Below are 26,072 nucleotides of genomic sequence, written 5' to 3' on the forward strand. Positions count from 1 at the left end.
TTGTCACACGCAAGTGCCCAGTCCCTTATCTTCTGCACACGCACAATGTACACCCGTTCGCTGGCAGCAGCGCACTCCAGTTTACTGGCATCGCTTCAGTTCAACACAAGGCACCTGGACGTGTCTACAGTAAAACCAGCTTTCAGTTTATTTAACAGAGCTCCAGTTACAGATTCAAATAAAAGCAAGGAAAAGGGTTTGGAAACACGAGGTTACAGGTAAAAGAAAAACATAAAATGTAATCTAGAGCCTATACTTGTTAACAAGCCCCTTTCCTGTCTAAGAAGGCATTTGTCATCCAGTGGTCAGTGTGTCCAGTGCTTGTCCAGTCCAGAGAGCGGGGACCCACTTTTCAGGGGACGCTCCCCTAGCAAAGAGCCCTCCGTAATTGATAACATCTTGTGCCCTTTCTTCTTCTCTGATACATCCCCAGACTGCCCCACTCTGTGTGAATTTAGGCTGCAGCAGGCCAGTGGGCCTGCACAGATAGGTAGCCAATCAGGGAAGGGCTTATTGGGAGCCAATCAGGGCCAGGCTCAGTCCTATAAAAGGCTGCTCAGGGAGCGCACACTCAGTGTGTCCCAGGGCTTTGTGAGGGGAAGGGCTGTCTCCAGAGGTGGGAGACTAGCACTGTGGGCAGCGCAGGGCTGGTCAGGCCTGGGGGAGCAGAAAGGAACTCCAGCCCGGTGTCTGCCAGGCTGCAGGCCCTGAGGGGAAGGGCCTAGCTGGTGCAAGGGGCCATAGGGGAAGCGGGCAGATGGAGGGGAGAGGAGGTGGAGGACAGCGAGGCTGCTGCCAGAGGGTCCCTGGGTTGGGACCCAGAGTAGAGGGCGGGCCTGGGTCTCCCCCTTCCAGTACACCCAGCCATTGGCTGTAGGGAGTGGCCATTCTAGACCATGCCAGATCCCTGATGAGGGATTAGACTTTGGGGTGTGTGGTTGACCACGGTGGTGGGGTGTAGAGACTGCTGATTGATACCCCCCGGAAGGCGGTGTGGATGGACTATGGGGCACTGCCAGAGGGCAGTGATCCTGAAGAGGATGCCGTGAGTTGGTGAGCAACGTGGGCTCAAAAGCCAACCAAGGGCAAGACAACGGGCGGGATACCACCGAGAGGGGACGCTCCACTGGACTGAGCTAATTCCTGGAGTAACCAGTAGGAGGCGCCGCAGTGGTGAGTCCCCAACCCCATTACAGGGTTCTTTTGTCTTTGCCAATGCTGCGGCCTGGATCCGGTCCAGACTGTAAACACAGGTCTGAGCTGGGTCGGAAAGCATTGATTGGTCTCACTCTTGTGTGCCAAGACCCATCCCACCACAGGCGATGTGCTTCTGCGCCAGTGGTTGAGGAACACAATATTTGACACTTTACATCTCAGAATATTTCCCGTACAAACATCCTGCAAGACCCATGACAATCCCGCTTAGCTCAGCAGTGACCACACATGAACCCCCGCCCCTCCCTCCGGTAAAGCACTGAGAAGCTGGTAAAGCCAGAGGGGTAACATGCCTGTCTGGGCATGTCAGCGTCATAGCTTGTACTTGGCCTTTCTCTGCAGGATGCCAGCAGCTACCTCCTCCCCTGGGTATCCCAAGCAGCTGCCCTAGGCCCTCCTTGGCTGGGCCTACATTGCTCATCTCACGGCTCTCACTCCCCGGGCAGGAGCTCTGCCGAGAGGGCTCAGGACTAGGCCTTCTCTGCATCAGCTCTAGGGGGGAACCCTGGCTCCTTGGCCCGCCGGTGCACACAGCCGGGTCACAGCTGCCCACAGACTGCAAATACCAGCTGAGCCTGGAGGGCAGCCACTCCATGGACTCATTTCTCCTTATTTCACCCTTTAAACAAGCACAAGTCGTGTCCCACAGCGACAGCTGGCTGCATCCACGCAGGTTAATGGACCTGCCCCAGAGCTCTGCACAGCTCCTCTCCTGACTGCAGAGCCCCCGTTGGTCCCCCGTCCACGTGCTCAGGGCCAAGCACCGCGGCTACTGCTGCTGGCCCTGATCCTGGCCTCGCACTCCACCTCTGCGCCAGTATTGATAGGGCCTTGGCCCTCACTGCTGTGCCAGCCCCTCAGAGCTAGCCACGCTCCGCTCCGTGGCCTTCCCGCTGCAGCAGGCTGGTACCGCCGGGCCCCCCACTGGCTGCATTGGGGTGCTAGACTCTGAGGGTGGGTCCTTTGCTTTGTTCCAGAGCCCCCGGGACTCCAGAGGGCTCACTGTACTCAGTGCGTCCCAGGGAAGCGAAGGTTTGTGTCAAATGGCCAAAGACTCCCAGTGCAGAGGTAACCCCACCCCAGGAACCTGCCCCTTCCCCTCCTAGCATCTCACCCCACGCCCCCATGCAGCCAGCACGTAGGGACCTCAGCGTCAGGCCTGGGGAGCGGGAGGCAGCTCTACCGGCCAGGGAAGCACCCCAACGCAGCGCGCCCGGCTGCAGGCAGGTTTGGGGAGAGCAGCGGGGAGGCTGGCGTGGGGACTTTAGAGAGTGGCAGCAGAGAGATGGGCACAGCAGCAGGAGGCTTTCGAAGAGCGGGGGGTTCCTGGCAGTGGCAAGGGGAGAGTTAAAGGGCTGGGGAGGTTAGGAGCAGTGGCAACAGGAGGGCTTGGGGGTGCAGCCGGGGGCACAGCAGGGCTGGAGGGCGGAGTCGATGCCCTTCCCTATCTGACTCTCCCCAAACTCCATGCGCTGGTCGAAGAGCGCCTTGTGCAGCTGGATCTCCTTCACCACCCGCAGCACCTCCGGCCCCACGGCACCGCCCTGCAGCAGGTTATAGTTCTCTGCAGGGTCAGCCTCCAGGTCAAAGAGCAGTGGAGGCTCGTGGGGCGTCAGGGGCCCATGGCAGTCCTGGTCAGGGGTCGTCCCACTGAGGAAGGCACCTGGGAGACAAATACAAACAGCAGCTGAAGCCACCTTCCCTCAGCCAGGGTCCCCAGGGCTGGGCTGGAACCACAACCAGAGCCCTGAAAAGGACGCAGGGAGCGGGGGCTGCCCATTCCACCCCCATGGAGGTGGGTACCTTGTGTGAAGAAATGAGCCTTGTACTTCCCGTATCTGACGGCAAAGACGCCAAGCAGCTTGCTGGGGCTGGGCGGGTAATAGAACATCATCTGCCGGGGACTCTGTGTAGCAACCAGAGGCAGTGTCATGCGGGGCGGTGGCTGAGTCATGTATGGGGAGGGAAGGGCAGTGACTAAGCCATGGCCGGGCCAGTGGCCATGCAGGAAGGAGCCGGGACAGGATAGGAGCCGGGCCAGTGGCCATAGACAGGGAAGGAGACAGGACGGGGTGGCAGGGAGCCATGGCTGGGACAGGCCAGGTGCCGGGCCAGTGGCCATGGACAGGGAAGGAGACAGGCCGGGGTGGCAGGGAGCCATGGCTGGGACAGGCCAGGTGCCGGGCCAGTGGCCATGGACAGGGAAGGAGACAGGATGGGGTGGCAGTGAGCCATGGCTGGGACAGGCCAGGTGCCGGGCCAATGGCCATGCAGGAAGGAGATGGGATGGGGTCTCAGAGCCCGGGCTCTAGCCCAAGGCTGAATGTCGACACTGCAGTTTCAGAGCTCCGCAGCCCAAGCCCCAGGAGCCCGTGCCAGTTGACCAGGGCTGATTCGGTGCTGCATTTGTTATTGCAGTGAAGATGGCCCCTGAGTCACGGACACCCCGGCCTGCCCCTCTCCCCAGCAGTGTGCGGAGCACCCACTGGCAAGGGCAGCCCGTCAGACACTGGTGCCCCCCGCCCCCACATCAACCCCCACACTCGCAGCATGACCGCGGCAGCACTGGCCCAGGGCACTCACCTTCCCACCTCCAAACAGCACCGGGCTCAGATCATAGCCGTCCAATGGGACAGTGGGGAGAGGCGCCCCAGCCAGCGCAGCCAGGGTTGGCAGGATGTCCAGGGTGCTGGCCATCTCATGGGTCACGCCTGGCGCCCGGCCACAGGCACAAGGAAAAAGGCTCAGGTGCCGTCAGTCCAGCCTCACACCAGCGATATCCCACGAGCCCGCTGGCACCCTCCTCCCCACTGTCCAACCGCCTCCCCCAGAGCCCCTCCCTCACCCAGGAGGGCCCCCCAACCTCCTGGGACAGGGGGATTCATCCCTCACCCAATGCCCCTAGAGCAGAGGGGCTGAGAGGGCCTGGGGCGACAGCCTCCTCTGCCCAGAATTTGGGGTGCCAGGCCTACGGACACCACCCAGCCATAGACATGCGTTGTTCCCCTCCCCCTCCACAGGGCTGAGGCCTTTGGATCCTCTGCCCTGCCAGCCCCGCACACTCCCTAGTCATCTCCCCCGCCCACCAAGCAGGAGTGTGGGGTGAGCCGGTCCCACTGGGGCCTGCACAGCCCCCCAAATCTGTAGTTTCAGCCTGTCCATCACAGGCGCCTCCCAGGCTGTGCGGAGACTGATGGGCGTCCGGGCAGAGGTAGGCCCAGGTCCTGCTGCCGTGCGCCAGCCCCGCCAGGCACCGCAGAGCAGCTGGGAGCAACGCCAGGCTTACCCGGGGAGATCCGGCCTGGCCAATAAGCCACCGCAGGTTCCCGCATCCCGCCCTCGTATGTCGTTCCCTTGCCACACTTCAGAAGACCCGAGCTGCCCCCACGGGCCATTCGCATGGTCTCGGGGCTGCGGGGAGGGGAGAGCGCCCATCAGCAAGACACAGGTTAACACTGCCCTGCCCCAGAGCGCTGGCACAGACCCGGCAGGGGCCACGCTGCCCCTTCCCAGCCAGCTCCCTGCGGGCGCCACAGCCCCACAGGGTGTCCATAGGGCAGGGCACCGCCGGGCTGGCGCAGGCCCTTGGCTCTCGGGCCCCACAGGCGGCTCGGGCCGAGGAGCGCAGGCAGGACGGGACAGTGGATGTCCAGAGGGAGCCTGGAGAGACGTTCATGTTCCAGCACCGGGCTGGGGATGTTCCTCCCCTGGGAAGTGGGGGTGTGAGTGGGGCTCCCCTGGGAAGTGGGGGTGTGAGTGGGACCCCCCCCCCCCGCACTGCCCCGAAAACACGCAGGGAGGGTGGGGGTGGGGCAGGCTAGAGGGAGGGGGGAGCACTCTGAGCAGCCTGACAACTTGAAATCAGATCAACTCCATAACTTACATGTCATTCCAAATGTCCCCCACCCTGAGGGTCCCTGTCAGCCCCTGCCCCAAGCACCCCATATCCCTGGGCCCCATCCCCACCTGCCCCCAACCTCTGCAGCACCCCCTGAAACCTCAGTCCTCAAGCACCCCAAATCCCCCTGCCCCATCCGCCCTGAACACCCCCAAAATCTCCTTGCTCCATCCCCACCTACCCCCAACCTCCCCAGCACCTCCCAAATCCCCCTGCCTCACCCCCAACCCCCCCAGCACTCCCATATCCCTGAGAGTCCCACTCCCACGCCTGACCCCGTGCTCAGCCCACACCTTCCCATCCCTGGGCAGGTGGAAGGGGGCTCCCCAGCTCGCTCACACTCACCCATTGTCCGCGGTGAAGAAGACCAGCGTGTTCCCCTCCAGGCCATTCTCCTGTAGTGCCTGAAGCAGGAGCCCCACTGAGCCATCAAACTCCATGAGGGCGTCCCCAAAGGGCCCCCGCAGCGACTGGCCCACGTACTCCTGGCTTCCAAACTGGGGGTAGTGGGTGTGCTGGGCAAAGAGCAGCCAGTGAGAGGGGACCCCTGCAGCAGACTGCAGAGCTGGGACCAGCCACCTCTCCCTGCAGAGCCAGGGGCTGCCAGGCCGGGGAGGAAGCTCTGGGGGCTTTTCCTTTCCTCTGGGGACCGAGCGGGGGCCATTCATCATGGCCAATGCTCTGTGCTGCAGGAAGGGGGGGTACAGGTGCCCCCTTGCCCTGCCCCCTGGTACCTCTAGGCCTACTCACCACCGCCCCAGGCCATGCCCAGCCCCGCCCCCCCAGCACATCTAGGTGCCCGCACCTACCCTCTATCCTGGCCAACCCCCAGGTGCCCATGCCCACCCCAGGCCACCTGCCCCGGCACCTACATGGGAGGCGTAGTAGAGCAGGAAGGGGCGGCCCTGGCGGGCGCAGTCGGCAATGAAGTCGCGAGAGAACTTGTTGTAGAGCGGCACCAGCTGGGGGAAGGCGAGCGGCTGCTGCAGGATGCTCTGGTTTAGGAGCAGTGGGACGGGCACCACGCCCTGGTCGCACGTCCCAAAGCACTTGGTGTGGGGGGGGAAGCAGGTGAGATTCTGGCAGGGGCCCTGGAGCGAGAGGAGAGAACGCTCTGCTCTGCATCCGCGCCTGGTGGCCAGCAGGGTACCAGCTCCCCACCTGAGCGCCAACCCGAGACGCAGGCTCCTTCCCTTCCCGCGCCCCAGGACCAGGCCACAGCCCAGTGCCCCAAGGACGGGGCTCCACTCCCACCCAATGACCAGTTCGCACCCCCAAAATCACTCTGGAGATTGGCACGCCTCACGTCTCCCCCAGGGGCCAGGACCCCATCCCACCCCACAGCAACCCCTTCCCCACAGCACCCCAAATCCAACTCTTCCCCAGGGGCCCGGACTCCATCCCACCCCACAGCAACCTGGATTCCCCTCTTCCCCACACCAAACCCTTCCCCAGGTGCCAGGACCTCATCCCGCCCTACAGAAACCCCTTCCCCACAGCAGCCCACACCCAACCCTTCTCCAGGGGCCCGGACCCCATCCCACCCTACAGCAACCCCTTCCCCACAGCAGCCCACACCCAACCCTTCTCCAGGGGCCCGGACCCCATCCCACCCCACCCCACAGCAACCTGGATTCCCCTCTTCCTCACACCAAACCCTTCCCCAGGTGCCAGGACCTCATCCCGCCCTACAGCAACCCCTTCCCCACAGCACCCCACACCCAGTGCTCCCCCAGGGACCCAGACCCTATCCCGCCCTAAAGCAACCCCTTCCCCACAGCACCCCACACCCAACCCTTCCCCAGGGCCTGGACCCCATCCCACCCTACAGCACCCCACACCCAACCCTTCCCCAGGGGCCCGGACCTCATTGTGCCCTACAGCAATCGCTTCCCCACAGCACTTCAAACCCAGTGCTCCCCCAGGGGCCCAGACTTCATCCCACCCTACAGCAACCCCTTCCCCACAGCACCCCACAACTCAACCCTACTCCAGCGACCCAAGGACTAGATCCCCCCCCCCAGCCCAGGCAGCAGCACCCCCCACACCTCACAGGGACGAGGCCCCATTATTCCCTTTGTGCAGCATGCCAGGGAGTGGTCAGGCATCTTCCCCCCCCACCCCACCCCCAATCCCAGAAATGTAAACACTTCTGGGTTATTGGTATACATTGACTCCACCAGGAAAGGGGGAGCCCAGCCTGCCCCACCTGCCCCCCAGACACTGAGCCAGCCATCCCTCCCAACCCCCATTCACTCAGCACATGCCCCAAGAAACTGACCCAGTGTGCCCCTCCCAACCCCATATCAATGCAGCCCATGCCCCCCGTCCAGCCACTGACCCACCCAGCCCCCCATTCACCTGCACCCCCCAGACACAGACGCAGCCTGCCTCACCCAGCCCCCACTCCAGAGAGATCCAGACCCAGCATGCCCCAGCCTCCTGTCAGCCCAGCTACGCCCCCACCACCTCATTCACCCCCCCTTGCCCCCTGGCCCAGCCTGGATCCCCTCCCAGCCACCATCAGCCTTCTGACCCAGCTCCCTCAGGCACCATCCCAAACCAGCCCCCGGCCTCCATCGCCCCAGGGCACCTCCCCCAGACACTGTACCGATCCCTTCCTGTCCCCCCCCCCCGACATGCTCCGAGCCCTGCCAGAGGGCCGGGACACCCCCCAGGCCTCTGCCCCAGGACACCGGAGGCTCACCTGGTCGTGGGAGTAGGGCACCCCCAGGAAGTGGTCAAAGCCCTGGTGGATGGGCAGGAAGGAGCCGTTGGCCCCCAGTCCCAGGTGCCATTTGCCGACCATGGCCGTGGTGTAGCCCCGAGCCTTCAGCACTTCCGCGATGGTGAGCTCGGACAGCGGGAGGCCTCCCCGGGAGCCGGGATAGAACACACCGGGGTAAACCCCGGAGCGTGTCTGGTACCGACCCGTCAGCAGGGCCGCCCTGGGGATGAGAGGAGCCGAGAAAAGCTGGAGAAGTCGGAGGAGTCCTGTGCCCACGCCCATAGGGGCTGCCGAGCTCACGGCCCAGCCCAAGGAGGAGCCTAGTCGAGCCCCGGGAGCAGGGGTGGGCAAACTTTTTGGTCCAAGGGCCACATCTGGGTGAGGGAATTGCGTGCAGGGCTGGGGCAGGAGGTGGGGGTGCGCTGTGCGGGAGGGGGCTCAGGGCAGGAGGTTGGGGTGCAGGAGTGGCATGGGGTGCAGGAGGGGGCTCAGGGCACAAGGTTGGGGTACGGGGTGCAGGAGGGATTCGGGGTGCAGGCTCCAGCCCGGTGCTGCTTACCTTGAGCGGCTCCAGGGTGGCAGTGGGGCTAAGGCAGGCCCCATGCCTGCCCTGGCCCGTGCTGCTCCCGGAAGTGGCCAGCACCACGTCCCTGCGGCCCGGGGGGGGGGGGGGAGACAGAGGGCTCCGCACGCTGCCCTCGCCCACGGGTACCTTCCCCGAAGCTCCCATTGGCCGTGGTTCCCTGTTCCCGGCCAATAGGAGCTGTGGGGGGCAATTCCGTGGGCTGGATTCAAAGCCCTGACTGGCTGGATCCGGCCCACAGGCCATAGTTTGCCCACCCCTGCCCTGGAGGGAGGTGTTTTGTTTAGTGGTACCAACACCCCATGGCAAGGAAAGGCCAGTCAGCATCACCTCAGTCCCTGGAAAAATCATGGAGCAGATCCTCAAGGAATCAATTCTGAAACACTTCAAGAAGAGGAAAGTGATCAGGAACAGTCAGCAAGGATTCACCACGGGCAAGTCATGCCTGACTAACCTAATTGCCTTCTATGATGAGATAACTGGGTATGTGGATTAGGGGAAAGCAGTGGATGTGTTATTCCTTCACTTTAACTAAGCTTTTGATACAGTCTCCCACAAAAAGAACAGGAGTACTTGTGACACCTTAGAGACTAACAAATTTATTTGAGCATAGTATTCTTGAAAGCAAGTTAAAGAAGTATGGGCTCAATGAATGGACTATATGCTGGATAGAAAGCTGGATAGATCATTAGGCTCATCGGGTAGTGATCAATGGCTCCATGTTTAGCTGGCAGCCGGTATCAAGCGAAGTGCCCAAAGGGTCGATCCTGGGGCCGGTTTTGTTCAATATCTTCATTAATGATCTGGAGGATGGTGTGGACTGCACTCTCAGCAAGTTTGCAGATGACACTAAACTGAGAGGAGTGGTAGATACACTGGAGGGTAGGGATCAGATACAGAGGGACCTAGACAAGTTAGAGGATTGAGCCAAAAGAAACCTGATGAGGTTCAACAAGGACAAGTGCAGAGTTCTGCACTTAGGACGGAAGAATCCCATGCACTGCTACAGACTAGGGACCGAATGGCTAGGCAGCAGTTCTGCAGAAAAGGCCCTAGGGGTCACAGTGGACGAGAAGCTGGATATGAGTCGACAGTGTGCTCTTGTTGCCAAGAAGGCTAACGGCATTTTGGGCTGTATAAGTAGGGGCATTGCCAGCAGATTGAGGGATGTGGTCACTTCCCTCTATTCAGCATTGGTGAGGCCTCATCTGGAATACTGTGTCCAGTTTTGGGCCCCACGCTACAAGGAGGATGTGGAAAAATTGGAAAGAGTCCAGCGGAGGGCAACAAAAATGATTAGGGGGCTGGAGCACATGACTTATGAGGAGAGGCTGAGGGAACTGGGATTGTTTAGTCTGCAGAAGAGAAGAATGGGAGGGGGGGGGTTGATAGCTGCTTTCAACTACCTGAAAGGAGTTTCCAAAGAGGATGGATCTAGACTGTTCTCAGTGGTAGCAGATGACAGAACAAGGAGTAATGGTCTCAAGTTGCAGTGGGGGAGGTTTAGGTTGGATATTAGAAAAATCTTTTTCACTAGGAAGGTGGTGAAGCACTGGAGTGGGTTCCCTAGGCAAGTGGTGGAATCTCCTTCCTTAAAGGTTTTTAAGGCCCGGCTTGACAAAGCCCTGGCTGGGATGATTTAGCTGGGAATTGGTCCTGCTTTGAGCAGGGGGTTGGACTAGATGACCTCCTGAGGTCCCTTCCAACCCTGATAGTCTATGATTCTATGACTTGTTAACTATGGTTCTTAAGTGCTAGGTACACTCGGCCAAGAGCTTATCGTCTGCTTCCAGCCAGACATTTGGTTTTACCATCATTGATCTAAAAGCCTTTTTCTTGCCACTTCTGCGAAGTCTCCAGTCCCCTTTGTGCCACTTCACCTGTCCTCGTGCGACAGCCAGGCCATCCACATCGCCAGAGAATCTGTGCAGACCACTGAGTCACCCACCTGTCCTGGAATCGTACATTTCCCGTGGCAATGTTCAAATCTCAGGGATCACGTCTCTCCCTGCCTTAACCCAGCGCTGATGTCACTGGGGATGGTATTGAACCCGCTGATGAATGGGATTACAAACAGCTGCGCTGCAACCCACAGGCCATCCCAGGATACGCTACTATGTGCTGCCTTCTCCCCCCAGGACTATTCCCACCTTAAAATATCTTCCCTGCACTGCCTTTCCAGCTCCAGCCCGGCTTCCTGCAGCCTGCTCTTAAGCCCTCACCAGGCCAACTCCACACAGTCATGCCCCATCTCTCCCTCTGCACCAGCACCGCAAACTCCCCTCCAGTTCCATGCTGCTGTACGTCACATGCTGCACATGCCCCATTTCTCCCTCTCCACTGTCGCCACAAACTCCCCACCAGCTCCACAGTCATGCCACACACGCTGTGCATGCCCCATCTCTCCCTCTGCACCAGCACTGGAAACTCTCACAAATCAATCAGTTTTGGCCCCTCTCTAGGTCGTCTTGCCATGGCTCAGAAGGTTCCAGCCTTCACACAATGCTGGGGAAGCAAATCCAAGACAGCGTTGTGATGTTCGGTACCTCGTGGGAACACCCAACACCCCCATGTTCATCCTTATAAAGTGATTGTGCGGTATCCAATGCAAAGTTTGTCATGTCGGGTGTCTTCGGAAGGCTCATGATATACTGAGCATGGTTGTTATAGTGATGTTATAGTAATTGTTACAGTAATGTTATGGGTCATAATTTCATGTATATAGTTATGAGGCTGAAAATGTGTCCTCGTGGCTTAAAATAAGCTCAGGCAAAAACTCTCCAGGAGCAGGGCAGTTCGTGTGCATCACCGGCTGACTGTGCACCGTTAATTGCTGCAGTTAAGTAAAACTTTTCCTCTGTGGCCCAGCACTACTGTCAGCGACGTAATAATTGGGCAGGCAGCACGTTTCCCTCTTTGGGAACTCTTTCTAAATATTTGAATTAATTCTATTCAAATGTTTAAATGTTATAATTGTAAGTATGTGTTAGTTTTAGTAAGGTATTTTCTTGTAAAAAGGGCAAATGCAGGATCTTGGGCGGAGGTTTTGCAACAGTTTTTCTTTGGTAGAATGTGTCATGCGGGGGCTGTTGTAAGGCTTTTGCTTAAGAATTTTGTATCACAATCTGACATATCTGAACTGATTATAAAAGAGCTATGTGCCGCTTCACAGATCCGGTATATGTGCCGCTTCACAGATCCAGTATGGCCAAATGCCCTTTGAAGGCCACTCCCAATCAAAAGACCAAATTCAGCCCTCATAAAAATTTTTCACCAGAGCACCCAATGCAGCTACCGACAGTGCCCTGCTGGCCCTAGCTCAAACGTTCAGTCGTTTAATAAATTACACCATGGCCAGGCACTAACAAATTGTGCTGGGTCCTTGTGTGGACCCAGTCTTCTAGGTTCAGTAAGTGGCGGGGAACCGGAGGGCTGGGTCTACATAGGGGTCCCTCAGAAGAGAACTGCCCTGGCCCTATGTTGAGGGGCTCTTGTCAAGCCCTGTTAATTATCAACCGATTGATCGAGGAGCCATTTCAATAAAAATTGACTACCCGTCCATGCTTCTCGTTGGAGTGGCTCTTCGGCTGATCGGTCTATCTTTCCTTCTGGCGTTGTTGCTCCTTCTGGACAACAGGGGTGAAGGAGGGGGAAAGGGTTGCCAGCCTTTTGCCTTGTCCTTCACTTCTGGGTAGAAGTCTGGTGCCTCTCCTTTGTCTGCTGACAAATCCATTAAGCCTTCGGACCTTGCAAGAAAACAACTTCTCCACCTGAGGCCATAATAAAGTCTCCAACTAAGCAAGGTGATTGTGCTGGTAACCCCTCCCTTGCAGCCTCATTGCCGGACAGCTAAGTGAACTAAGACTACGAAATCTTGAAAAATAGCTTGCGGAAGCTAGCCAAAACTACTGGAAGATAAGACTTTTAATATTCCTCAGCCTCTCCTCCTTGACGAACTTGGGGTGGGAAGGGAAAAAGTCTAAATTTTAGCCAATCAGTGACCTCCGGTTTGGCCTGTGTCGTATTGCGGTGTATCCCGGCTCAACATGGTTGCCCATTATTATAGTCCCCACTCCCCAGCAACTCCCCCTCATATCTTCTCCAATTCCCATACAAATCTGTCTGGCCGTAGTGTCAGAGAAATTCAAGTTTCAGACCAGCAAATGTGGTATAGCACACTCTACCGACGGAATTATCGCTTCCAACAGTGAATTGTGCTAAATGCTACTGTAGGAACTATTATTTTCTATTTAGTACTATTACTCCGTACCCCAACTGCTCCCAGGGAGCAGCCATTCGGCTGGCCCAGCTTGTGCAGTGGGAAAGTTTCCATCGGGGAAAAAGGGGCTTGGTGAAAGGAGTCTTACATGGTCTTACTGTAGCGGCTGCTATTTGGAACATAGACAAAGCCCAGGACCAGGAAGAACGCCTGGGAAATTTAAAAAGGGCATCAGGCCTTATTACTAAGGCAGGACTCACTAACACCCAATCAGATATAAAAACTCTCCATACCTTATCAGGGTTGGGAACAACCACCCAAACCCTGTTAACAAGGTTAATAAACACCCTTGTTTTAACAGGAAAAGACACTGGGTGGGATTTAGCATGCAGCCAAATGCAAGATTTCTTTAACAACCTTTTGGCAAATATGCGAACCAAAGTTTTAAATCAGTGGTGGCTTGAAACCCTTACCACTGCAGTAAAAGGCCAAGCTATGGAAGTGGAGGCATACTTGGACCCTATCTAATTGGGCCTGCAACTCCTCGACATGCTCCTTCCATGCTTCGGGACCAGTAAATGGCACCTGGGTTCCAGTGCACTTACTTGTGACAGAACCCTGGGCGAATTGTCTATGGGACTGGGTTATCCACCGGCAGGTATGGGAAGTTAAACCACCCCATGAACCTAGCTGTTTCATCACCACTCCCTATGATTTTGCTGCTCAACATATCTGGGTGGGTATCGGAACCTTGTGGTCATTATGGCCCTTGGAACCCCCACAGCTATTTTGCCTCCGCAAATTGTATCCTGGAAAAGTGGTTAACGTTTTTAATTTGGCATGTTGGGAAGGGGAAGCGATAGGTAAAGATCCAGAGGGAAAATTACTATTTAGTGGGAACCATGGATGTGCCCTGCCATCGGACCCCCACATCCCTATCCCCTTTCACCTTAACTTAACCACTGCACAAGGAAGCCGCTTTATTGTATGGCCTGCTAATCCTCACGTTTATGTAACCCTCCAGCCAAGTGTTTCTTTTACATTTAATTGAACTTCCCCTATCCCTAACCGCTTCCTAAACCTCACTTCTCTACTCCCTCTGCTCTCCAACTTATCTCACCTGCAAGACCAAATGCATGCAATAAAAATAAAATACAACAAAAAGGCCAAAGCCTTCCAAACTGCTTATCAAGTACATACCTTATGCTCCTCCCACGATATTGCATGCTTTGCCTCTAAGGAAATCGCCCAAGTTACACCCAGTTGGCTAGCCTCTTCTGCTCTTCACATTCTATTTTAAATTGTTCTAGCAATTTGTTACACATTAATGTTGGCTGTTGCTTGTTGTCTATGTAAATTTTGCCGTTTGCCCTGGCTCCCGGTTCAGCCCCGACCACCACCGGAAGCTCTTTTTATTTTCACAAATGTTCCCCACCCCACACTATATTGTCACTCAGATCCAGAAATCGACCACCTTAGTGTCATTTCTAAATCCGAATACTGTCCTATGGCCCTTTGTTTAATGATAGTAGCGATGCCTATAGGGCATCAGAGGAGGGAAATTGTGGGGGAATAGAGCAGGGGGGCCTTCTTTTTAATAGCCAGAGCTGTGAATCTGAAGGCCCCTAAATAAACCCTCGAACAGAGATCTGTTATGCTAGCTGCCCTTGCACAAAGCAGTGCAGGCCAGGTGCAGGCCTAAGCCTGAGCAAGACTGAACAACACAGTTTTCTGCCAAACTCAGTCAAGGGTCATGTCCAGAGGAGGGGGGAGGGGCAAGGAGGGAAAAAATAAGAAGCCCCAGCAGCAGCACTAATGAAATATAATAACGACTTGTGTGAAGCAATAGGTAACTTTAGCTAAATGCAAGTTCTTGACTCATGCAGCTTCTCCTTTGGGTGATCTGCGACCCACTGCATGATTCCAGCTATCTGCAAAAATAGCCAATCATAGATCCTCTTTAGGCATCCCACGGAACCCCCTCCCCCCCAATCTTTAACCAAAAGACCCCGGAAAATAACATGTGTCTTGAGAAATGTACCCAAACTGGTGCCAAGTACCACCCCTGGGGAAAACCACCAAGCGCCCCTCTACCCAAATAAACACCCACTTCTCAGAAAAATGAGGAAGGTAGCTAGGGGGGAGGGGGAGGAAACTGACCCCGACCCTAGTTTCTTAACTCGCGGTTTGGGGAGGGACTGACCCCAACCCTAGTTTCTTAACTCATGACGCATTGTTTGTACTTCGTTTGCAGTTTGACGAAATATAAGCCCGCCTGCGAGCGGCCCTCGGGATGTCAGTCTTCGGACTGCACCCCAGTGCACTGGTATGTATGTCAATAAACTGACCTCAGGCTTGAGTCTTTGAACTAAAATCATTGCGTGGGTGTCTTTGACCACAACACCACCTCATCAGGGCATGTCTGGGACAAACCCAGCCCAGCCTCACAGGAACAAAGCACACTGGCCTAGGCAGCAATAAAGGATCTGTTGGACTCAAGTGAGTCACCCCCCACTTCCTTTGGTCTGTTTGGGACTGCGATGAGGTGATGCTCATCCAACTCTGACGGGGGGGAAGGGGGGGAGGAGCAAAGCCAAGAGGGAAGAAAGAACATGATAAAAGGGAGAGACGTTTGCCATACTCCTCCTCTCTCTTTCACCTCCATCTACAGACATCACCACCAACTGACTGAAGCGCTGATCAAAGGAGAGAGCCTGGCTGAAGGGCAACCAGCCAGCCTGTGATGAGAAGCATCTAAGTTTGTAAGGGCACCGAAAGTGTTAAGAGCAGCTTAGAATGCGTTTTGCTTTTATTTCATTTGACCAAATCTGACTTCTTGTGCTCTGACTTATAATCACTTAAAATCTACCTTTGTGGTTAATAAATCTGTTGGTTTGTTCTACCTGAAGTAGCATGTTTGGTTTGAAGCATGTCAGAGACTCCCCTTGGGATAACAAGCCTGGTACATATCAATTTCTTTGTTAAATTGACCAACTCATAGAAGCTTGCAGCATCCAGCGGGCATAACTGGACACTGCAGGACGGAGGTTCCTAGGGTTGTGTCTGGGACCGGAGATATTGGCTAGTGTCATTCGGTTGCATAATCCAAGGCACAGCTTACTTGCCAGAGGCTGTGCGTGAACAGCCCAGGAATGAGGGTGCTCAGAGCAGGGAAAGGCTGGCTCCCAGAGTCAAGGATTGGAGTGACCTAGCAGATCACCGTCCAGACAGCACCTGAGGGGAATATCACAAGCATTTTCTCCTCACCCTGTCTGGCAGCCTAGGGGAAAGTGCCCTAAAAACACCAAGCCCACACCCCACAAGCTCTAGTTCCTGCTCTTCCCCAGATGGGGGAACATTTCTGTCCCTGCACGTGAGCCAAGGTGCCGTACTCTGGGGTAACTCATTGCCCCCTTGGCACGTCAGCCGACACCAGCGGGTCTCCCAGCACTTTACAAAGGAGGTGGGAGCTCCATGTGAGACAGGGAAGCTGAATCACGGAGCGGGGAAGGGACTTGCCCGAGGTCACCCAGCAGGCCAGCTGCAGAGGCAGGAATGGAACCCAGCTCTCCTGCACCCTAGTTGGTCCTGCTTTGAGCAGGGGGTTGGACTAGATGACCTCTTGAGGTCCCTTCCAACTTTGATATTCTATGATTCACAAGGTCCCTTCAGGCTAAGCTGGGCTAGACTCCCCATCTCTCCTGCAGCACAATCGCAAGGCTCAGCCATGTGGCCACACTGTCTGTCAAGAGCAAATTAGGTGCCAAGGTAACCTACGCTAGCGCCCTGCAGCTCAATCACCAACTACAGAGAGCGACTCGTGACACTGCTACTTTGCTGGGGGGCTGGCTCGCTCCCGGGAGCTCCAGAGGCTCCAGGTTTTCCAGCCAGAGCTTGCAGGTTCGTTTCCCACCTCATGCCCCAATAACCCAAATGGGGCGTTGTTCCCCTGGGGTGCACTGCCTGTAACCACTCGATCCGGCTCTGCTCCTGGAATGGACACAATTAATCCTGAGACCTGATGCTCTGCTGCGGTCTGCCATTCTTGTGTAACCCGCTGGCAGCGTGTGTAGTGTCTCCCGCAGGGGCTGATCCTCACTGAGGGTAAGAGCCTGGTGTCCCACCTCACAGGCGGCAGAGGTCTGCTCTGTAAATCGGAAGACTATGAACTCAGGCCCAGCAAAAATACATACCTGGTATGCAAATTAGCGCCAGCACCCTGGGTGAGTATACACTGCTGAACCGTGTCCTAAGCAGGGAATTTGGAGCTTGTGCTAATACTTGTTTTACTGATGCACTATTATTAGATGTGGTTAACGGGAGCTACCCCTTTAAGAACAGGGTGGGGCAGACAGCGTTTGAGACACAGACATTGGGTGGAGAAAGAGAACACGCTGCCTGGACAAGCTTCAGACTAACACTTTTCCTTCCCCAGAAACAGCCTCATTCCCCCCAGGTGTGACATTCCCACCGCTAGGCCTGGCTGCCTTGGGCTTTGCTCATGAGCTGCAGAGACTCCCAGCTGGAGCGCACCAGCCTGAATCCAGCCCAGGAGGAGTTCGCAGCGGTTCCCATCTAAGGGGTGTCGGTGGAAGTGAGCTGGATCCTGGCTCCCACGTCTCTCTCTCTCACACACACCCGTTCTTTGCACTGTGAACTCTCCAGGCAGGGACCGTATGCCTCTGTACGGTGCCTGGTACAAGGGGGCCCCGATCTCGGCCGGGTCCTCGAGTGAGACCTCCTGCAGCAAGGGCCAAAGCCGCCGCACCCTACAACTCTACCTGTTGTGCACACGCTGGGGGAGGTGGTCAGACAATTTAACCTTTTAAACAATTTCACGATCTCAGGGCTGGCCACATGGCCGTTCGGTCGCACAGCTGCTGCCACCAGCATGGATGTGCAGCTGTTGGCTCACCCTGATCCTGTCCCTGTCCCTGCTGGCAGCAGCATCACCCACAGACTTTATCCCCCTCCCGCAGTTCAGTAGGGAGGACATTAGACAGCCCCCTGTGGCCCCCATTCAATTCTCTGCTGTTTCTCAGTGCCCTGCCTTCAGAGACCACCAGACAGTTTACTGCTCTGTCCTGGGAGGGGCTGCAGACGGGGAAGTGGGACGAAGCTGGACCTACCGCGAGGGGCTGCAGATTGGACAGCTGGCATAGAAGTCGGTGAATCTCAGGCCCCTGGCCGCCATCTTGTCCAGGTTGGGCGTGGCTGAGGTGGGGTGCCCATAGCTTCCCAAATCTCCAAACCCCAGGTCATCCGCAAAGATTAACAGGACGTTGGGAGGGTTTGTGGATGCAGAGAGCAAGACCAGCGGGCCCAGGGGACAGAGGAGCCAGATACACGCCCACCTCATGTCCCCAGAGGCCCCCCGAGCATGGACAGGACTCTGTCTCAGCAGGCCCTCCTCTGGTCATCCAGATATCCCAAGCTGCCCACTGCCCGGGCAGGGCCGCTCCACCCACGACCTGCCAGGGAGAAAACAGTTTAGCACACAGTAAAGTCTGCACTACCGCGCTGGATCACATTAGCTAACTGCTTCTTGCAGCAGGCCTTTCAATCCCAGTCCCGGCAAGCCCAGGGTGTTCTGGGGGCCAGAGGTGCAAGGGCTCCCAGCCCCTTTTCTGCAGAGCAGGCCGCAGCAGAGCCAAGGCCCCTGCCCCACAGGCTGGCAGGAAGGGCTACGGAGACTCCCGGAGCAGGGTGTGATCCAGGGCAAAGCAGGCAGGGGAATCTGGCCTGTGCACTGAAGCTCCATGTTCCCTGCAGAAAGAGGGCAGTTTGAATCAGTCTCACTCCTTCTACGGGAGCTTCAATGTGCAGGCCGGATCTCCCCCACCCCCAGCCTTTCCCTGGATCTCAATCGGCTCCTCCCTCCCCTCCTGGCAGCCGGCAGAACCCTCCGAGCCAGGCTGCGGCGCCGGGGCCTGGCGCTGCGGAATAAGGGGCTGGGGAGCCCTGGGTCTTGGGCTCGAGGCTGGGGCCACAAAGCCCTGGACCGGTGAGAGTCACACCGCAGGCGCTGGGCAGGGGGCAGCCGGGCAGGGCAGGGGCAGGGCAGGGCAAGCGTGGGGCAGGGCAAGGGTCAGCACCCGGCCCGGGGCAGGGCGGGGCAGCCAGGGGGCAGCCAAGCAGGGCAGGCCTGGGGCGGGGCAGGCAGCCAGGCGGGGCAGGGGGCAGCTGGGCAGGGCGGGGCAGGGGGCGGGCAGCCGGGCGGGGCAGGCCTGGTGAGGGGCAGAGGGCGGGGCAGCCGGGCGGGGCGGGGCTGGGGGCAGCCGGGCGGGGCCGGGCAGGGGGCAGGGGCGGGGCAAGGCAGGGGCGGGGCCGGGCAGGTGCGGGGCAAGGCAGGGGCGGGGCCGGGCAGGGGGCAGGGGCGGGGCGGGCAGGGGGCAGCCGGGCAGGGGGCACCGACTCGGGGCGCCCTGCCCCGCCGCAGGAGGAGCCCGGAGCGGAGAGCGGGACCGACCGACCGACCCCAGGGGCTTCACCTGTGGCTCGGCAGCCGGGGCCGCGCTCCGAGGGGCGGGGCCGGGGCAGGCAGAGGAACCGGTCGGCGCTCCCGACCGGGCAGAGGAGAGGGACCGGACTGGACCGGGCTCCTCGCAGGCTCTCCCCGGCGAACACCGCTCCGCGCCCAGCCGCAAGTCACGTGAGCCGCGCTCAGCTGGGGTGGTCACGTGTGCCCGAGGCATTCTGGGAGCTGTAGTCCCTCGGGCCAGGCTCCCTTAAAGGGGCCGCGCGCGCGAGGGGCAGGTGAGCGCCGGCCCTGGGGCGGGGCTCCCCGGGCTCGTGGGGGGCATTCCCTGAGCTGGGCACGGAGCCTGGGGGCATCACCCCGCCAAGCGGGCTCACACATCACTGTCCTCATGAAACACACGTGTGCATTGCAACATGCGACTGGCAGACACGGCCCCGCCCGGGCAGCCGGCTGCAGCTTGGCTGTTTGCCATCGTGTGCAGCATCCGGGCTCCGGGGTCCATGACCCCTGCGCAGAGCGTCCTGGCCAGCACTGGCCAGCGGCACCGCCCTGGATTCGCCACCCAGGCCCCAGTCTGCAGAGCGCTGAACAGTGCAGCACTCCAGCCACCCCGCGCAGACCCTGCCAGCACGCTGGGTACCTGCCAGAGCTGCCAATGCCAGCACACCAGAGCTGCCAACAGGGCCTATACAGGGCACTGTGAGCCCAGCGCCCTGCAGCTTCCAGGCACCCGCTTGGCCCCTAGAGCCCAGGTAGGGCCGGGTGCAAGGAAGAGGGGGCTGTTGTAATCACTAGGCCTGTAACGTGATCCTAAGTGTGGTCTGAACTGTGAAAAGGAAGTGAAAGTTCAGACAGCGTCACAATAACCTAGAGCGACACAGGGAGACAGAAAGGTGGAAGTAGACCAAACAAACAGGGTGACCGATATAACTCCAGGACTTTGTTAAGATCATGCCTGGTAAACAAGAGACGTGTGGGACCAGAACTCAGTGAACCAGAATTGGTGTGTCAGATATTGGTCCTAACTGGTGGACAACATCATGAGAGGACGGGCTGTTTGGCCTGTCACTCCCTTTTGGGGTCCTCAGAAAGAGCATCTGCGGGGAAAGCTGGCTACCGCAATGCTGGCTGACTGAAAGACAAACGAAGGAGTAGAAGGGAGCTTCACCATCATGGCTGCAACCCCCACCTTCTCCTGGGACCCTGGGTTCTACTGTGACAACACAGTCCCTTCTTCATCCTGATCCTGAGAGGTGACCTGACAGGCCAAGTCAGAGACAGGGATCTCAATGACATCTTGTGCCAGAGGCGGAATTCTCTGTAATATTTTGTATGAATACTGTGCGTGCCTCAGTTTCCCCTATGTGCTGCATGGTTTACTGGGAGTGCGGGAGGGGAAGGTTGCAGAGTTCCAGGTGTGACTGATACCTGGCCATCCGGGGCCTGGGGCCCATGTCCATGGACAGTCCGAGAGGACAAAGGCCACTCCAATTGCCTGGACATTTGGTACCTAGCAACTAATGACCTGGAGGGCCGCGCCCCTCTGCAGGAAGCCAGCTGTGTTTGCCCAGGAACAAGAACAAGGACTGAGGAGGGGCCCGCTGGCGGGGTTGTTAAGTTTGGGCTACTGGAAGCTGGAGGCTCCTGAACCGGGACAGAAGAGGGATCAGAGGGCTTTGGGCTGCCCAAGATGGACCAGGCTGTAACTTTCTGTTCTCTGAGCTAACCAAGGACCGTCTACGCCACGTTCCAGACGTCTAATAAACCCGACGGCTTTTAGCATGCTGGCTGAGAGTCACGGCAGGTGCTGGAGGTGGGTGCATGGCTCCCTTTGGGTGTACGAGTCTCTCTCCGGTCCCAGCTCAGGAGGACTTGCTGCAGGGAGCTCACAACATGAAGCAGGGGTGCTGAAGGTTCCAAGGGTTGGCCCAAAGAGGCGGTGAAGCCAAGTGGCTTGCCCTAGTGACAGAGCGAGACCCAAGGGGGCTGGCGTACTGAAGGGGTCTCCCAGGGACTGTTCCAGAGCACTGGGCCTGTGGCTTCATGACACACCTCCACCAGCTCTGGTTAAATCCCAGTCATCACCTGGGATATGACACTTTGTCCTCCCTCCCTCCCTCCCATGTGTCCTTTTCTTTCCCATCTCTCTCCTTTTTCCTTCTGTCTAATCAGAGTCTGGCTCAGCCAGCCAGGACTATCTATTTTGCAACACTGTGACCGGAAAAGCAGCTAAAAGCAATGCCCCAAACAGCCCGATGCTTGTACAAGTTTGCCAGGTCTCAGACTGGCTGATAAAACCATGTGCTGGCCTGTGTTTAGCGATGAGCTTACAAATGAGAGTCAAAGCTGTCGTGGAAAAAATCACCCACGCATTGATTTTAGTTCACAGACTCAAGCCTGAGGCCAGTTTATTTAGGGTTACCATATTCAAACATTTAAAAAAGAGGACACTCCACGGGGCCCCGGTCCCGCCCCCGCCCCAACCCCACCCCTTCTCCGCCCCCATTCCAACCCCTTCCCCAAAGTCCCCGCCCCAACTCTGCCCCCTCCTCTGAGCACCCCGCATTCCCCCTCCTCCCTCCCGCTCTGATCTTGGTTGGGAGTTGCTAAGTGCTTCCCTGCTCCCCACTCGCCCCGCAGCCCCTATGCCCTTGCCTGCCCTGCTCCTCCTCACCCTGCAGCCTCTGCACCCCCCCCGCCCCTGCAGCCTCTGCACCCCCCCCGCCCCTGCAGCCTCTGTCCCCCCCCCGCCGCCTGCTCTGCTCCCCCCCGCTCACCCGGCAGAGGGAGAAATGCAGGCTCCACGTGGAATCAAACACAGCCCCGCTGCTCTGTGGGGGAGGAGGGAGCGGGGGGAGGGGGAGGGACTCTGGCTGCTAGAGGCCCTAGTGGCTGCGGGCGGCTTTCAATCAGGCCAGGTGTCCAATCAGCCGTGCCGCACTAGGGGAAGGGGGAGATCCCGGACATTTCTACTTGATTAGAAATAGGGTGACCAGATGACAGAAGTGAAAAATCGGGACGCGGGGGGGGGCGGGGGGGCGGAGCAAAAAACAAGCCCCTCCCCTGTGCGCACCTGGACCCCCCCCCCCCCCCAGCACCAGAGGGTGCGCTCAGGCCACGTCCCCCAGCCCCCTCCCTCCACCCGCTCTCGGCCAACTGCCTCCCCTCCCGCTCCATGTGGGAGAACCTGCCCGACGGGACGCTGGGCTACTGGCCCTTTAAAGGGACGGAGAAACGTCCGGTTCATGGCCGGATCGCGGTGCCCACAAGTGCGGCCCCATGGCCCTGCCCGAGGGCTGGCCCCGAGAGCACTGCCTCCACCGCGGCTTCCTCATGGGTCTCCCGTCCCTGCAGCATCATCACCCCACCCCGCACGGGCTACCCAGAGCAGCATCGGACCCCCCCCGTCCTCCCTCCCAGAGCCTGCCTGGCACAGCCCCCCCCCCCCCCGCAGTGCTAGCCTCAGGATCCAGCAGGCAGGTCCCGTCCGGGGACCCCAGCGCCCCGCACCCACTTACTGCTGCACTCTGGGTCGGTGCAGCGCTTGCACTCGGCGAAGCACCGGTCCAGGTGCTTGGCGGCCAAGCAGAGGGGCCACTGTGCGGGCAGGAGCAGGGCAACTAGGGCGAGGAGCAGGAGGGAGAAGCGGGGCCGTGCTGCAGCCATGTTCACAGGGCTGGCAGCGGGGGGAGGAGGGAGTGTCCCTCTGGCTCCTGTCTGCGTAGCTCCGGCATGGTCAGGTTGAGGGGCGGCGGGGGCTCGTTGCTGGTGCCTACAAGCTCCACCCCTGCCTTTGTGCGTGCCTGGGGAGTGGGGCTGCAGCACTCTGCAGGCGTCTGCCGGCCAGCCCAGCAGAAACTCAACTGCACTGCCCCAGGGCCCGGAAGAAGACGTGAGCAGTGCCGGCTTGCCGCGGTCCCCCCGATATCGGGACAAAGTGCGTCCCGACCGATGTAAGGTCGGGACGCGGGACAAGTCCCCTAAAATCGGGACTGTCCCGATAAAATCGGGACGTCTGGTCACCCTAGATTAGAAATGTCCCCCGGACGGCCATTTAACACTGAAAAAGCCGGACATGTCCGGGGAAACCCGGACGGATGGTAACCCTAGTTTATTGCAAACGTACCAACGCGTTGGGGTAGCAGTCCGAAAACTACCACACCTAGCACAGCACGCAGGCTGCCTTTATTCCGTCAGACCACAAGCATAGTACAAATAGTACGTCATTTATACAAAAACAAGAGTAGGGGTCTGTCCCTTTTTCCCGGTAGCTCCGTCATTATTTACGAGAATTGGGTGCCTATTGGGTGGGGGGGTTTCTTGGTGGTTTCTGACATGGGTGATACTTGGCACCAGTTGGGGTGTTGTTCTCGTCAGGGTACATATTGTTTTTTTCCGGGGTCATAGGAGTTTATTACGGGACGCCCACAGATGATATATGATTAGATAGCTGGAACTATAGGGGAAGTTGACCTTTACTAGAAGCAACTTCTTCATATAGGCGGTTATTATGTTTTATAAACAAGCAGTTATTCTGTTGCTAAGGCCTTTCGCATTGTTTCCTTCCCCTCCCTCCTCTGGTCAAAGCCCATGACCGTATTTGGCAGGGAATTGCACAGCTTAGTTTTGTTCAGGCCCTGGCCTGTACTGTTTCATGTAAAGGCCGTCTGTATAGTCAGCTTCTGTCAGAGGACCTGAATTTGGGCCTTCGGTGTTACTTTGGCTGTCATAAAGAAGGCCACCTAGTTCTTTTTCCCCACAAAGCTAAAGGCAGAAGCCGCATTTCCAGTCTTTGCTGCTTCCCCCTTGTCTGTGCCTTGTTTGTCTTCAGGAAATGAGATCAGATTTTAACAACAGCCCCAGCCCATCTCAACTCACTTCTTCTCTTCTCCCCAGGCGGCCAGTGCTTATCGTGGAAGAGACTGTCAGACGCAGGGGGTTCCTGGAAAGACTCTCTCCAGTGAATGGTAAAGGGAACAGGAAAGATCGTTAAAATAAAACCCTCACTTGTGTGCGCCCAGTTGCCCAAGTGACGCAGATCGTGGTCGATGACCTGTCCTCTCCATCATTCACCACCCGCCGAGCCTTTGGCTCAGTTGCAAACTTTATCAGTGATGATTTGATGTTTTCTTCCAGGTCTCTGGGAATACAGGGCAACTCCAGTCGTGTGGCAGGTTTCACTTCACTTTCATGTAACACTGTAAGCAGCTGCTTCTCCAGGGATGTGCAGCCAAGTCTCCGGAGCGAGCATGTGGGTTAAATGTTCTCTGCCTGGGGCCACAGGTTTCGTGCTAATTCCCAGCTGGATTCCGTCCCAGTGAGGCACCTGCTCCCCCAAGCCAAGGGCACCTGCCAGGGAGCTGGGGGGCGGGGGAGGAGAGAGAGACCAGGCAGGGAGTTGTCATTCCAGCCCTGCAGACAGAGCAGCCACAACCCCGGCATGCCCAGCTGGATGGTCTGGGGAAGCGTCAGGCTGGTTTCGATCCCTCACCTCCGGCCAGCGGGGGCTGCTTATGCCGGCTTAGCCTGCTCTGCTACTCAGTCAGTGGATCCGAAAGGAGCCAAGCTGCATGCTGGGTCTGTTGCTCTTTACACAGCAAATACAAGTGGAAGAAACCACACGGGCACAGGGGCTCAAATCACCCTGTCTGCCTAACCATGGACACCATGCGAGCCTAGCTACACCCCGCCCTGCCTCTCTGCAGGGGCTGCGGGGGTTGGAACAGAGAAGACAGAGAGCACCACTAGAGTGCTCACAAACTACTTCAAGGGATACTGGCCAATTCTTATAGACTACGCAGAGAGACTGGACTGGGAGCAAGGGGACCTGTTGCGGGAGTTCAGATCTGACACCCCAAGGGCTGGTCAGAATCCAGGGGGTCCAGCACCCGCCCCCCACCCCCAGGCTGGCCCTAGCGATGGGAACGTTCCTCAGAGTCCCCACACAAAGGTCCCTGTGAGCCGTGACCAGAACCCCTGCCCTTCTCAGAAAGCACCTTCCAGGTGCGTCTTCTCTTCTCCCAACCACCCCAGCAACAGCTGGGCCAACTTTGTTCTCTCGCTTTTTTCTACGAAAAGTGGCTCTTTGAGTCAACAGAACATTTCTTGCATAAATGTCCTTTAATTTTGGGATGGGGGTGTGTGATAAATTGGGGGGGTAGCTCCCTTTTATGGACACCCACCCAGCCAGTTAGCTTAAAATCCCTCTTAGTAGCTGTTCTCTACTTGTTCTACCTGGTTAAAAAGGGTTAAAAAGTCTCACTGCTTTGCAAAGGTAAAAGGAAGTGAGTGGGCACCGGGCCAAAGAGCCAATGGGAAGGCTAGAACTTTTTAAAATTGAAACAAGACTCCCCTTTTGTCTGGCTGTGGTTGTTCTCCTGGAGAGGAGACACAGGACTTGTCTACACTACCTGCCAGATTGGCGGGCAGCAATCGATCCAGCGGGGGTCGATTTATCGCATCTAGTATAGACACGATAAATCAACCGCTGAGCACTCTCCCATCGACTCCGGTACTCCACCTGAACGAGAAGCGCAAGCGGAGTCAATGGTAGAGCGTCAACTTGCTTTTCCATCTACATTTTTTCACAGAAAATCAAATCCATCCCCCAACCAGCCCCATTCCCATCAGGCTCCACTAGGACGGCCACCTCTGAGAGGCAGAAAACCTGGCCACTGGCCATCTTTCCCCCCCTCCCCCCCAACAAAAGCCAGCCACTGGCTACCCCCCAACAAAAAAAAACAAAAATGGCCACTGGCCCCCCACTGCCCCCAACAAAAAGCAGCCTTTCCCCTCCTGCCACCAGCAAAACCTGGCCACTGAGCATCCAACTGGCCACCCCCCAGCACCACCAGGAACAAGACGGCCCCTAGTGCTGACTCCAGCTAGTGACTCCCAGCATTCAGAGAACACACACACAACTCAATCTATATTTTCATGTTATTTTAG

General features: G+C 57.7%; 1 protein-coding gene and 1 long non-coding RNA gene across 4 annotated transcripts; one reads left to right on the forward strand and one right to left on the reverse strand.

Moving 5' to 3' along the window:
• Window positions 1-125: 125 nt before the first annotated feature.
• ARSA (arylsulfatase A) lies at window positions 126-19,293 on the reverse strand. Of its 3 annotated transcripts, XM_005310824.5 has the most exons (9): window positions 19,135-19,292; window positions 17,773-18,114; window positions 7,821-8,061; window positions 5,986-6,204; window positions 5,459-5,628; window positions 4,502-4,626; window positions 3,799-3,926; window positions 3,019-3,121; window positions 126-2,878 (listed from the first exon to the last, which is right to left on the reverse strand). In XM_005310824.5, the coding sequence occupies exons 2-9, from the start codon at window positions 18,000-18,002 to the stop codon at window positions 2,580-2,582; spliced, it is 1,515 nt and encodes a 504-aa protein (XP_005310881.2). In that variant the 5' UTR covers window positions 18,003-18,114; window positions 19,135-19,292; the 3' UTR covers window positions 126-2,579. The 3 variants fall into 3 exon arrangements, with proteins under 3 accessions (XP_005310881.2, XP_042715944.2, XP_065447695.1); XM_042860010.2 differs by lacking the exon at window positions 5,986-6,204 and having other exon boundaries at window positions 19,135-19,293; XM_065591623.1 differs by lacking the exons at window positions 17,773-18,114; window positions 19,135-19,292 and adding an exon at window positions 13,844-15,744.
• A 16-nt stretch (window positions 19,294-19,309) lies between these two features.
• Window positions 19,310-25,693, forward strand: LOC135983446 (uncharacterized). Its single transcript, XR_010601100.1, has 3 exons — window positions 19,310-20,937; window positions 24,021-24,091; window positions 24,261-25,693. It is a non-coding gene; the product is annotated as an uncharacterized LOC135983446 (long non-coding RNA).
• Window positions 25,694-26,072: the final 379 nt, after the last annotated feature.

Source organism: Chrysemys picta, chromosome 1 (genome assembly GCF_011386835.1).
Source record: "Chrysemys picta bellii isolate R12L10 chromosome 1, ASM1138683v2, whole genome shotgun sequence".
In the NCBI taxonomy this organism is placed as follows: domain Eukaryota; kingdom Metazoa; phylum Chordata; order Testudines; family Emydidae; genus Chrysemys; species Chrysemys picta.

Excerpts from the sequence above, each read along its gene's own strand:
- ARSA (XM_005310824.5), bottom strand. The coding sequence starts at position 18,002 with ATGAGGTGGGCGTGTATCTGGCTCCTCTGTCCCCTGGGCCCGCTGGTC. Across the intron at positions 3,122-3,798 it reads TGCTGTTTGGAGGTGGGAAG|AGTCCCCGGCAGATGATGTT; the intron begins GTGAGTGCCCTG and ends GTTGCTACACAG. Across the intron at positions 2,879-3,018 it reads GGCTCATTTCTTCACACAAG|GTGCCTTCCTCAGTGGGACG; the intron begins GTACCCACCTCC and ends TTTGTCTCCCAG.